Source organism: Austrofundulus limnaeus, unplaced genomic scaffold (genome assembly GCF_001266775.1).
Source record: "Austrofundulus limnaeus strain Quisiro unplaced genomic scaffold, Austrofundulus_limnaeus-1.0 Scaffold35, whole genome shotgun sequence".
NCBI classification, from domain to species: domain Eukaryota; kingdom Metazoa; phylum Chordata; class Actinopteri; order Cyprinodontiformes; family Rivulidae; genus Austrofundulus; species Austrofundulus limnaeus.
Window position 1 is genome coordinate 1,104,109 of NW_013952437.1, and position 11,087 is coordinate 1,115,195.

An 11,087-nucleotide genomic window follows, 5' to 3' on the forward strand; every position below is an offset into this window, starting at 1 on the left:
AATCAAAGGGATGAAAAACAGTAAAAAGATGCATGTTATGTTTCCCACACCTCACTCAGTAACTTATTTACCTCTTCCTGTTCTGCAGAAGCCTGTCAATGACTCATTTATTCATATCAGGTGTTTTGGAGCAGAGAAACCTCTGAGATATGATGGATGGTGGCTCTYGATTGGACAGACAGACAGGTGGCCATTTTATTACATATCAGGATTTCTGATTATTTTTGATTGGGGGGTACAGACATGTGGTCATAGTCCTGCTCACCTCCTCCATTTTTGTGGCACAAATATGGGAACCTCCAGAGGTTCCCCAGTGCAACCATTGTTCCTGCTAYGGTCAGCAGGAACTCCAGCTTGCTCGCTCACTGGCCTTGGTTTTGCAGCTTCTCTCCAGAGCTGTCCTCTTGACTGAGCATCTCACCAGCTCCTTTGGGAAGCTCCCTAACAAAAATCACAGTTATTTAAGAAAGAAATACCCCAAAGTGCCCCCATTGTACATCGAGATTCATAAAGCAAGGTTTGTCAAACCTTGGTTCTTCAGATTAGACCRAGCTGCTCATAATTTTAGACTTCAGAGGTGTTCGATCAGCTTGAATAGAGACCACTTACCCCTCTATAACGCTCATCAGTCTGCTCAGAATTAAACTTGACTTCTCCAAACTGAGGTCCAATCTGCAACAGGTAAGATGGTAACTGTTCATACCCTTTTCCATGACCCCCAAATTCAAACAATTCCTTAAAACTAAAAAAAAGTGACTCATCGGTCCACAGTAAGATATTTTCATAGCTTCATTTTAATATTAGAATTACATTTACATTTTCTGAACAAATCCACAGTCTATAATTGATAAAATCCAGGGTAAAAGTCAACAAATGTCAGGCTCACTTTATTTTTATTGTTTTTTTTTTTTTTTTAGATGAAGCAGAGTTCAGATAAGTACACAAGAAATCTTTGTGTGGAATGATTCAAGAAGAAAAAATGACCCAAACATGTTTTTCCCCCCATTGGAGTCCAATAATAATAATAATAATAATAATAATAATAATAATAATAATAATAATAATAATAATAATAATAATAATAATAATAATAAGTTAATCAGTTTCCTTCCCGGTCTAATGACGTATGATAAAACCATCACTGACTGCATTTAAAAGCCATGAATGGACACAGAAACATACAACAAATATCTTGAAGAAAGCTTTTCTTTTTTTTCTCAAAACAAGACAAAAAGTTAAAAGTTCTCCCGCTTTCAGCAAAAATATTGAGCATTGCTAAACCCTTCAGCCGTGAATTCAGAGTTTACATCAGCAGCAGAGTGTCTCTCAGCGCGTCGGGGGGTTACCTGCCGTTCCTCTCAGGTTACAGTTTTTATCATGCTCAGGCATATTTGGCACTCATTCCACTCGTTAATTCATATAATAGTCACAAAGTTTTATTCCTGACTGCACATAAATACACAAAATCTGTCACAAAAATAAAAATAAATAAATAAATAAACAAGTAAGTAAATAAAATGTACAGATTGGACCCGTACATGTTAACATCACCTTCTGGTGGCAAATACAGCCTGTACCAGAAAATAACAAATAAAAAAAAAGATTAAACAGAAAATACACAGTAATAACATGAGATATTACAGTTTTCTGATACTTTCAGTATGTGACAGATTTATCTCACAGAATGGACAGAAAGTTGAGGTTTTACAACATGGAGATTATAATGACCTGTGGCAGATATTTCTTTTTAGAAACGATGCACAAAATCACTGAAGTGATGATGATTAGAAACCTTCCCAGAGGATGAGGATGATGATGATGGTGGTGGTGGTGGTGTGTAGCACTGATGCCCCTCGCCTTTCTGAGCTCACTGCATTCTTAGAATCCAATGTTCTGGGTTTGATTTTATCTTAAACGCTGATTAGATATAAACTGAAAAGTACACAGTTTCGTTTTTTTACATTCCTACTCATGATGAAAGCAAACATCAAATGTAAAATCCGATTGTCATGGACTTTAATTATGACGATGAACAGGCTCCTGAATCAGGTTCCTTCTTTTTTTTCATTTCAAGGAATAATTACCATTGAGAAAAGCATTTTTGTATTTTTGCCAAAAGTTAAAGCAGAACAATGATACGACTCTCAAGTCTTGTTTCAAAGAAATAAAGAAACTGAAAAAAAAAACTTTCCTGTTGGCTGGTTCCAGTTGTCCCGATTAAAACAAATAAACCAGCACATGGTTTCCTGCATCGGTTCCCAGAAGGCAAGAGCCTTTGGTCTGTTAGTAGGTTTTCCCTCTGCAGAGTAAAATAACACTGATCTGAGAGTTTTCACAGCTTTCAGATGGGTTAAAGACAAAYGCTTGGTCTTCTCTTTCTTTATAAACGTACACAAAAAGTCAAAGTATGTGTTATTGAGCTGTGTTTACATCAGTATAACAGTTTCCAAGTGACTGAATATGAGAGCTCTCTGAATAGGTTCWGACAAAATAAGATAAATTTAATATTCAGTGGTGATAAAACAAAAATGTTAATGACTAAATAAATGACTTGAGTTTCTTTTAGATTTTGAAGGTGGTACACCAGAAAAAAAGAACATTAAATTTGGTTTTGACACAAAGAGGCTTAATCTACACTGACAAGAGAGTGATATCATGATCTTAACTCTTAACTCCAAGCAAGACGACAAATTCATTTGTTACACTTTCTTTTATTTTTTACATCACCTTTAAATTGGAATTGGCACATTTTTAAATCTTCACGTAAAACGTGATTCTCTTTGAATCCCCTTTCAGACTCCAAACTTTAGCCAGGCACTGATTTTCATTTTTTTAAACAAATTTCTTTATATTAAAAAAAAAACTATTGCATCTTTAACTTATCCCATTTGAATACACAAGGCACAGTGATAAGATTTCTCTAAAATGAAGATATTTAAGTGATAAACATAGAGCAAGACCCCGCTCTTTTTTTCTTTTAAACATCCCGCTTCAGTAAATTTACCTCAGGGAAAGTTTTTAACAGGAGTTGATCACTCAGCTTGTGGTTGCCAGCTCTCAGACGAACCCATCATGATTTGAGCAAAACAGCCTCCTCAACAGAAGAAACAGAAACACTGAGCGTGGCATCATTCTGGTCACAAAGAGGTAAGAGCTGCACTTCGACTGACTCCCATTATTTCTTTGTAAACTCAGAAGCTGGTCGGCAAAGATGCTGTAAAAGCTGGTCTGGGTAGCGTGAGGTTACGTTTGATAAAACTCCTTTTAAATGCTTTTAAAACTACAATAATCTAGAAAACTGACTCGAACTACCTGCTGATTCCTGTGAGCTGTTATCAGATTAAATAATAGAATCTAATAAAGCATGATTATGTTTGGTATGGCACTTGTAATGCGAATTTAAAAGGAGTTAAAAAGTAAACATTGGACCTGCAATAACAAGACTGCTGGTTTAAAGAGAAAGAGGAGAAAAAGAAATACATCACAGATCCAAAGACTATTTCACACATCACATGTTGGTTCATTTTAAACATAACCATGGTTCTGCTTTTATTGCAAAAATGTAAACATCCATCCTTCCTACAGCGAGTCCGTCAAAAATGTTAACTGCAAGATGGTCATTTTTTAAATGGTTTTATTTTAAATAAAACAATCAACTTCTGACTTTGGTTATTTGAGGCTTTTCTTGAGGGTTTTTAGTAATAAAAATTCAAATTCATAATATTACTTCATARTATGAACTAAATTAACAATTGACTAACAATCAAATAAACATACTAATGTACATTTTTACTAAAAGGTACTCGTCTACAACTGATTAACTTTTGAAGTCAATCCAAATGRAGATGACAGCCACAGCTTCCTGACCACAGTCGGCACAAAACTTGTTAGAACTCAGTATTTTGCAGATACTGAGTGAAAATTTGGCGTGGTGGCAGTTAGGGCTGGGCGATAAAATGATATATGATGGACACGTGATCAATAGCAACAGAAAATAGAGATGGATAGAACATTAATAATTTCCCTTACAGAAGCTTACACAAGTTTACAGCATTTTATTTAAGAAAATAAAAATTACGGATGGACCGGAACCAGAGGTTGTGACAACAACAGCTATAAAGGTCTGTAAAATCACTACCACCCTCCTCTATCCACAGCAGTACAATTGATAATTTATGCATCTTCCTCTGGCTTCATAAAATAACTGCGATCAGCCCAACGCTGCTTTCAAAGTTTACAGAAATCTACAAAATTTACGTAGAAAAATATAAAAAAAAGAACAACGTAGAGGGAAAGGAGACAATGAGTGCGACGGCTTGAGAGGAGATTGTGGATGAAAGGCGAAAGGTAACCTTCTCAGAGAGACAACAGCTTTACCAACTGAGCYACCATGCTGCCCTGAAACTAAATCAATACATGGTTTGTATAAAAAAGCCAATAAGACATTAACCTTTGTCAGAAGTTGAGAAAAGACCAACTTGAGCGAACACTTCAGTACGTCTGTCTTGAGGAAATCTCTCTAGCGTTCTTTAAAAAGACGAGATCCTCAGTGGATCTGTGCTTCCCTGCCGTCTCCTACGAGCCGCACACTTGGTGGGAAAACAATGCGATGGAGGTGAAACTTTATCTGAAATGGTCCATGACATTTCTGCTGCTTAGAACCTCACCCCCACAAAAAGAAAAGAAAATTAAAAATGAGAAGACAGCAACACGGTTTTATATCAACAACATGGTAAAAAGTCTGACATCACATTATTTTTCATTTTTGACGAATACCTGTAGCTTCCACGGGCTACTGTTAGTATGTACAAGTAGCAGCAAAAAACCACCATAACAGTGATTATCAGACAGAAAAATTATCTTTTTTTTTTACATTTTCCCTTCAAAATGGCTATAAATGCAGATGAGGTGGAATGTGCAGTTTTTATTATTTTAGTTTATTTCTTATAAAGCTGGATTTCTTTTATTTTCAGTTTGTCCCTCCCCCATTCGTTTTCACTTTGTGCCTTTCTGTCCTTCATATTTCCAAAAATAACAAATGAAAAAAAAAATCTTATGGCACGCTTGATTTTATTCATCCTACAGTTAGCAATTAGATTTTGGCACTTAAAATATAAATACGATTGTTGTTTTTAAAAATATATCTATGTAATTAAGCACAGTAATAACAGTAAAACACCAGCTTCCAGCGATAATTTGAGGTGAAACTTTGGTCTCCAGATTATCAACTGGACTACAAAACGCTGGTCGTCGGATGGAATAAATATGAAATAAATAAATATTTTCACTGAGATGGCTAAGAAAAAGCCTGAACGAAAATTCATGATGGCGTGATGCAACGACATCTTTTAAAACAAAGTCTTTACACCTGACATATATTATAAAATCAGAGCATTTCCTGTGACGTTCTCTTTTAAAGTGACAGTTCCGATCTTTTAAAGTGGAGTTTGGAGGAGAAAGTTATGAACAGTAATATCTTACCTGTTGCAGGAAGCTCTTTGATCAGTCTCAGTTTGGAGGACTTGTGAGCTAACAATCGCTCAAAGAGCAGCTAAGAAAAATGTTTTATTTCCAAATGTTCACAGCCGTTTATGTAAATACTATTTTAGGGAGAAAAATAACATTGCACAGTTATTTACATAAATTTTCCTGATTTGCGAGCAAAAACAACAATAGCAGTTGAACTTCCTGTGAAGACTGTGGCGCTTATTAAAAATATTTTCATAATAATCCTGCTAAAATGACAGTTTAATGCAAAACTGACTGGTGTAAGATATTTTAATAATCTTTTGCATAAACTTTAATAAAATATTTTAGATTAAAGCTGCTTTCTGACAGACCCCTAATTTTTTGTTTTAGTTTCCTTTTTATTGTTATTTTTCTTCTTTAACTTATGGATCAATCGGAGCAGCCGTTAGCTCACCAATCTGGTCAGAATAAAACTCTGTTTCTCTAAAAATCAAGTAGTTTAAAGAGCCATCCACAACAGGTAAGGTATTAACTATTCATAACTACTCCACAGAAGCCTACCTCATAAAATCATGACTCTCCGTTAAATGCCACTATTTGAGGTTCCACTTCTTTTAATCCTATCTACATTGCTGAGTTAAGAATGTCCATTTGTCCCCAATGTTTGATTTTCTTAATAAAAATTAAAAAAAAAACATCCTGTGGCTCCAGTTGTGTGGGAGAGGTGACAAAATGGCCCAGATCAAAAGTGCAAAGTGAACCCCCTCCGTTCCCACAAGTCTGGGATGATATTCAGTGGGACGGTGAGTGAGGATGATATGCTACAATTTCAATTTATACATATTAACAGAACAGATCTAAAGCAAATCAATCCACATGTGCTACCTTTTTTCACTATAACACAATCCTCCAAATATCTCAATCTGTTCAATTCACGTAATTCCCTTTTTCAGCTCGGATTGGATAAAACAACTCCTACAATATGATTCAATACAATTCCATTGGATTGTGTGCAAAATGCTCTTCAGGTATACAGTAACAAATGTACAAGCCACGTGATTAGACTTAAGTGCTAGTGATGAGGTATGAAAACTGGCCTTTATCTGGGAGGAACCACGACCTTTCCTTCAACTACGCTTCTGTTATGTTAATAATTAGAAAAACAAAAACAAAACATGAATGTATCGTGAGTAAAATTGCTAACTACTGAATGGCAATGACCACCTTCACTGAAAAACAAAGATCTCTGCTGGATCACGATCGAGCATGAAGTGTCACATATACATATACATGATATATATGAGGCTTAATGCTGTTAGGAGATTTAAACGCCAAATATCTGATCAATTAAGACAAAATAAGGTCGCAAATTCTCCTCAGAGGTTTTAAATTTCTTTGTACAAACTGTGAGTTTCTAATGAGGTACCTGTACCGGTTTGGTCGGCCCGACAGATGAGTGGGTGGATGACAGTGAAGGGTCCAGTGTGCTAACGTGAGGATAAGCCTTCATCTGTCTTCGTCGTCCCCCTTCAGTTTGAGATTCGTTTACAGAGGCAGGTCTGTGCTGTTGTGGCGAGTCTTTCTGGAAGTCCCATCATCCCTGGGCAGCGCTTTCTGCAGGTTGGACATGGCAGCCGTCTTCTTCAGGTCAATAACCGCGTAGCACTCGCTGCGTCGGGGTGCCAGCGGCCCACATTTTTTGGGTGGCAGGCGCTGGTGCTGTGGCTGGGCGCCCCCGCTGCCGAGGGCCTGGCAGGGCGGTTCTCCCTCCAGGTCCACCTGGATGTAATTCAGCTGCCGCGACGGAGGCATGTGGCCGTGCTCGCAGCCTCCGACCCCTGAATGCGACCGTCTGCGGAAATCAAAGCTAAAAATTCGGCCCCCGCTGTCCGGTCGACACGGCCGAGGGTGAGGGGGGCAGGCGTGTCGAAGCCGGGGAGGCTGGACCTGCTCCGTGTTCACATAGTTCTGAAGGGCGTCTCTGTGGATCCCCCGACTGTCCTGGTGGTACCCGTTGGGTGTCCCCGGGCCTTCTGAGAACTCGTACTCGTCGAAGTCGTCCTCTTCCTCTTCGTAGTCATCCTCGTCCTGGTCTTCGTCGTCCTCCTCCTGCTCGTTGTCCCGCTGCAGCGCGCTGTACTCCCACACGGGCGGCAGAGACGGCAGGTTCTCGTAGTTCAGAAGAGCTGTCCGACGGTGGCCTCCGCCCAGACCCCTGTCGCAGGCGTAGCCCTGCGGAGGGAGCGACGATGGGCCGTGGGACAGCGAGTGCATGAGGGGGTGGGGGTGGCTGTCGCAGGTGCTGCTGCTGCTGCTCGAGCCCACCGACTGCGACACGCTGCTGGGGCTCAGGCGCTGCTTCCGGCCGCTCCGCAGGCCGTTGATGTTCTCGTAGGTGAGCTCGCCGCTCTGGCAGCTGTCCGACTGCTCATGGCTCGGGTGCCGGTGCAGGTGGTGATGGAAGTGGTGGTAGGAGTGGGAGTTGCACAGATGCATGGTGGGCTCATCTCCCTCCGTCTCGGAGCCCGTCGCGCCCTCTGCCGGCTGATGGGCGTGAGGATTGTGCCCGAGCCGCTCCCTCTCCAGCAGGTGGCGCTGTGCGGGAGTGGGGCCCAGCATGAACTTCACTTCCTGTGAGGACGGCTGCAGGAACACCTGAGGGTCTTTGCGCTCTTCAAGCGGACAGCATCGCAGGGTGGGTTGAGGGTTGCCTTGGCCTCCGACGGGCATGGCTCCCCGTGTTGTTTCGGGCAAAGCGCTGGGTCGCACTTCGGGCAGAGAGTGCACGCAGTGACGCATGGAAAGGTCCCCCTCCATACTCACAGTGTTGACGTAGGTGTGAGTCTGTTGGGAGAAACAAACGCAGGTTCAAACYGTGAACCTTCACGGATCAAGCCTACAGACAAACAGGTCTCACCTGGTCTTCCAAAGCCATGAGGCTGTGCCGATGATCGTCAGAAAGAGAGGGCTGGGAGGAATCACCCCTGATTGGATAGCCGGGGTATCCATTGGGAAAAGACTGGACAGGAAAGGCTGGAGCTGCAAACACAACATACAAACTCAACTCGGTTTGGTTTTCTGCCAGTYAAAAACTGTCTTCACTCAGCATTCAGCACATTTATTCAAATTCATCAATCACACGGTGGGCAATCCTAGTACTCRAGGGCTGCTACCCTGCATGTTTTAYTTGCTTCTCTGCTCAAACACACCTGMTTTGAATGAATGAATGATTACCAGMCTTCTGCAGAACTTCAATCAGCTGTGTTGGAGCAGAGAAACAAGTCAAACATTAGGATCGTGTGGCCCTAGAGGACCAGAATTGCCCAGTCTTGATCTATACACTGACTGAACATCATGGAAATAGTTTAGCTTAGCAGTATGCAAGTATCATCAAGGTAACAAGAACCCCCAAAAAACAGATTAACTGAGGATTTTTTTCCTGCTGCTATAAAAAATAAAAACCCAAACCAAAATGAGAGGTCAGAAGAAGTCTGATCTGATGTGTAAAACTTGCAGGCATTGATTTATTTCCGCCACTTGGGGGCGCTGGAGAGGGTTACTCGTGATGTGTGGGTAACCTGTCAAACTGTTTACACACCCAGCTGCTGTGGAGCGGCACTGTCGCTCACTTTTAGTCAGGTGCCTCGTGTATTAATATTTCAATGTGTGACAAACACCTGCTTTGGATGTGTTAGTGTTATCACCCACTTATGATTGAAATATTTAACTTTTTGAACAAAAAATAGACAGAAAACGTCCATTACAGTTTATCTTCAGTTGTACGCAATACGATAAGATCAAGAAAATTAAAAAATCTCAAGTGTGCCTTTTTATCTGAAACTATTATAAACTGAATTCAAAATAAATTAATGTATAACTTATTATTTTATTTTCAAATGAGAAAATTTGACTTACTGTCCTCTTTTTTTCCCCACCCTTCCCACTTGAACTTGGCATTTCCTGTTATGTTTTATGTCTTGTAGTGCAGCGATCAGAGAAGCCAATCGGAAAATTTAAAAAGCCATCATTAGAATTTGCTTATATAAGCTACAGTTCTTAACGTGGGTCCGTAAAAACGTAAAGAAAACACCCACGGTGAAGCCGAAGGTTGGTGCAGCCAAAAGCGTGAGGCAGAAAAAAAAAGATGACAAAGTGTGACCGGCGTGTTAACCAGCAACGGCTCATCTTCATCTTGGTTGAGCATTTGTGGAGTTTTTTTTTTTTTTTACTTGGACCAGTAAAACTCAGAACTCAAGGTCAGATTGTTTTTAAAAGGATGAATCATTACCAACTATTATTGGCTGAACTGCAGGGGGAAAAAAAGGGAAAGCTGTTTTATTCAGAGTGTGTGAAAACAACACTGAGYTGCTCTATACATTTGATGAAGTGAAACTGATGTGGGGGCTACCGTGCGTTCTTAAAAGTGTATTGTGCATAATTTGTAAAGAGACCAACAATTAAAAAAAAAAGTCACAAACTGCAGAACGATTAGAAATAAGCCTCTAAAATCAGCCACTAAGAGGAGAGCTCTAAAAAGTGCTGTTAGACATTTCTGTCAGAGCTCAGGAAAATCTGTAAACGTGAAGAATAAAGGGAAAATCTAAGGAAAAAAAATTGGTCCACACTAATAATACTGTATGTCGGCAGGTTCTCACTTACAACTGTGCCYACAAACAACTAATCCTGTTAATTTAATGACAGTGTTCCTCTCATTGTGCTTGACTCACTGTTGGGAGTCTGCGGCGTGCGAGACATGTCCATTTCTGGTGTGTGACCACTGCGACTCATCATCATCGACTCCTCCACCACGYTGATGCTGTTGCATTGCATCAGCTCCTGGAGCAGGTTGAAGATTTCCTCTGCCCGGGAGCACTTGAATGCAAAGATTCCTGATCCAGGGAAAAAAAAAAGGCAAAAATGACGACAAGCTCATAAAGACAGAATAGGCGTGGTGCTGTCAAGTTGCTGCTCGTAGGAATCTTGCCCACCCTGCCCTGTCTGACAGCGGCGTCCGCTCTCGAAGGAGAACAGGTTGGAGTCGTAGCCGTAGCGCCGCAGGCAGAGGTACGGCCACCGGATGGCGTCTCTCTTGCGCGTGTGGAGAATGAGCTCAGTCTGCGTGAGCTCCATGATCCCAGAGCCCAGCTCGTTGCCCTCATCGTCCACGTTGATAACCTGGAGAAAAGAGTGGCTGCTTTTACTACATTTAAGCACATTTAAGTGTCAGGCACTTATTATTGATAATATATTACTTCTGTATGTCTGCAAAACTGTTATCTCTAGTGTTTCTCATTCAAATTGCATCTTTGTCATCTACTTTCCTCATTTTTAAGCTCACACTGGGCAATGTGCTGCCACACACGGGTACAAGGACCGCACAGAAAATGAGTACAAAAAAGCAGCAGAAGTTCAAAGATACTGTTAAAAACCTTCAGAAATCTTGGAGCCAGACTACTTTAAAAGATAAAATAATGTCTGGCTGCTGGGAAGCAAATCACAAAGACATGAGACAAAGTTTAATAGATTACAGCGGGAAAAATAAGTATTGAACATGTCACCATTTTTCTCAGTAAATATATTACTAGAGGTGCTAATGACATGAAATTTTCACCAGATGT

At 40.6% G+C, this 11,087-nt stretch overlaps 1 protein-coding gene across 1 annotated transcript in view; it reads right to left on the bottom strand.

Moving 5' to 3' along the window:
- Positions 1-771: 771 nt before the first annotated feature.
- The window catches only part of frs3 (fibroblast growth factor receptor substrate 3), a gene marked incomplete at its 5' end in the record, with an annotated part of 14,930 nt that continues 4,614 nt past the window's right edge, over positions 772-11,087 (bottom strand). Inside the window, 4 exon segments of the mRNA XM_014006234.1 lie at positions 772-8,313; positions 8,387-8,508; positions 10,197-10,358; positions 10,458-10,644. Of these exon segments, the coding sequence (XP_013861688.1) occupies positions 7,015-8,313; positions 8,387-8,508; positions 10,197-10,358; positions 10,458-10,644 (1,770 nt within the window). The 3' untranslated portion in view covers positions 772-7,014.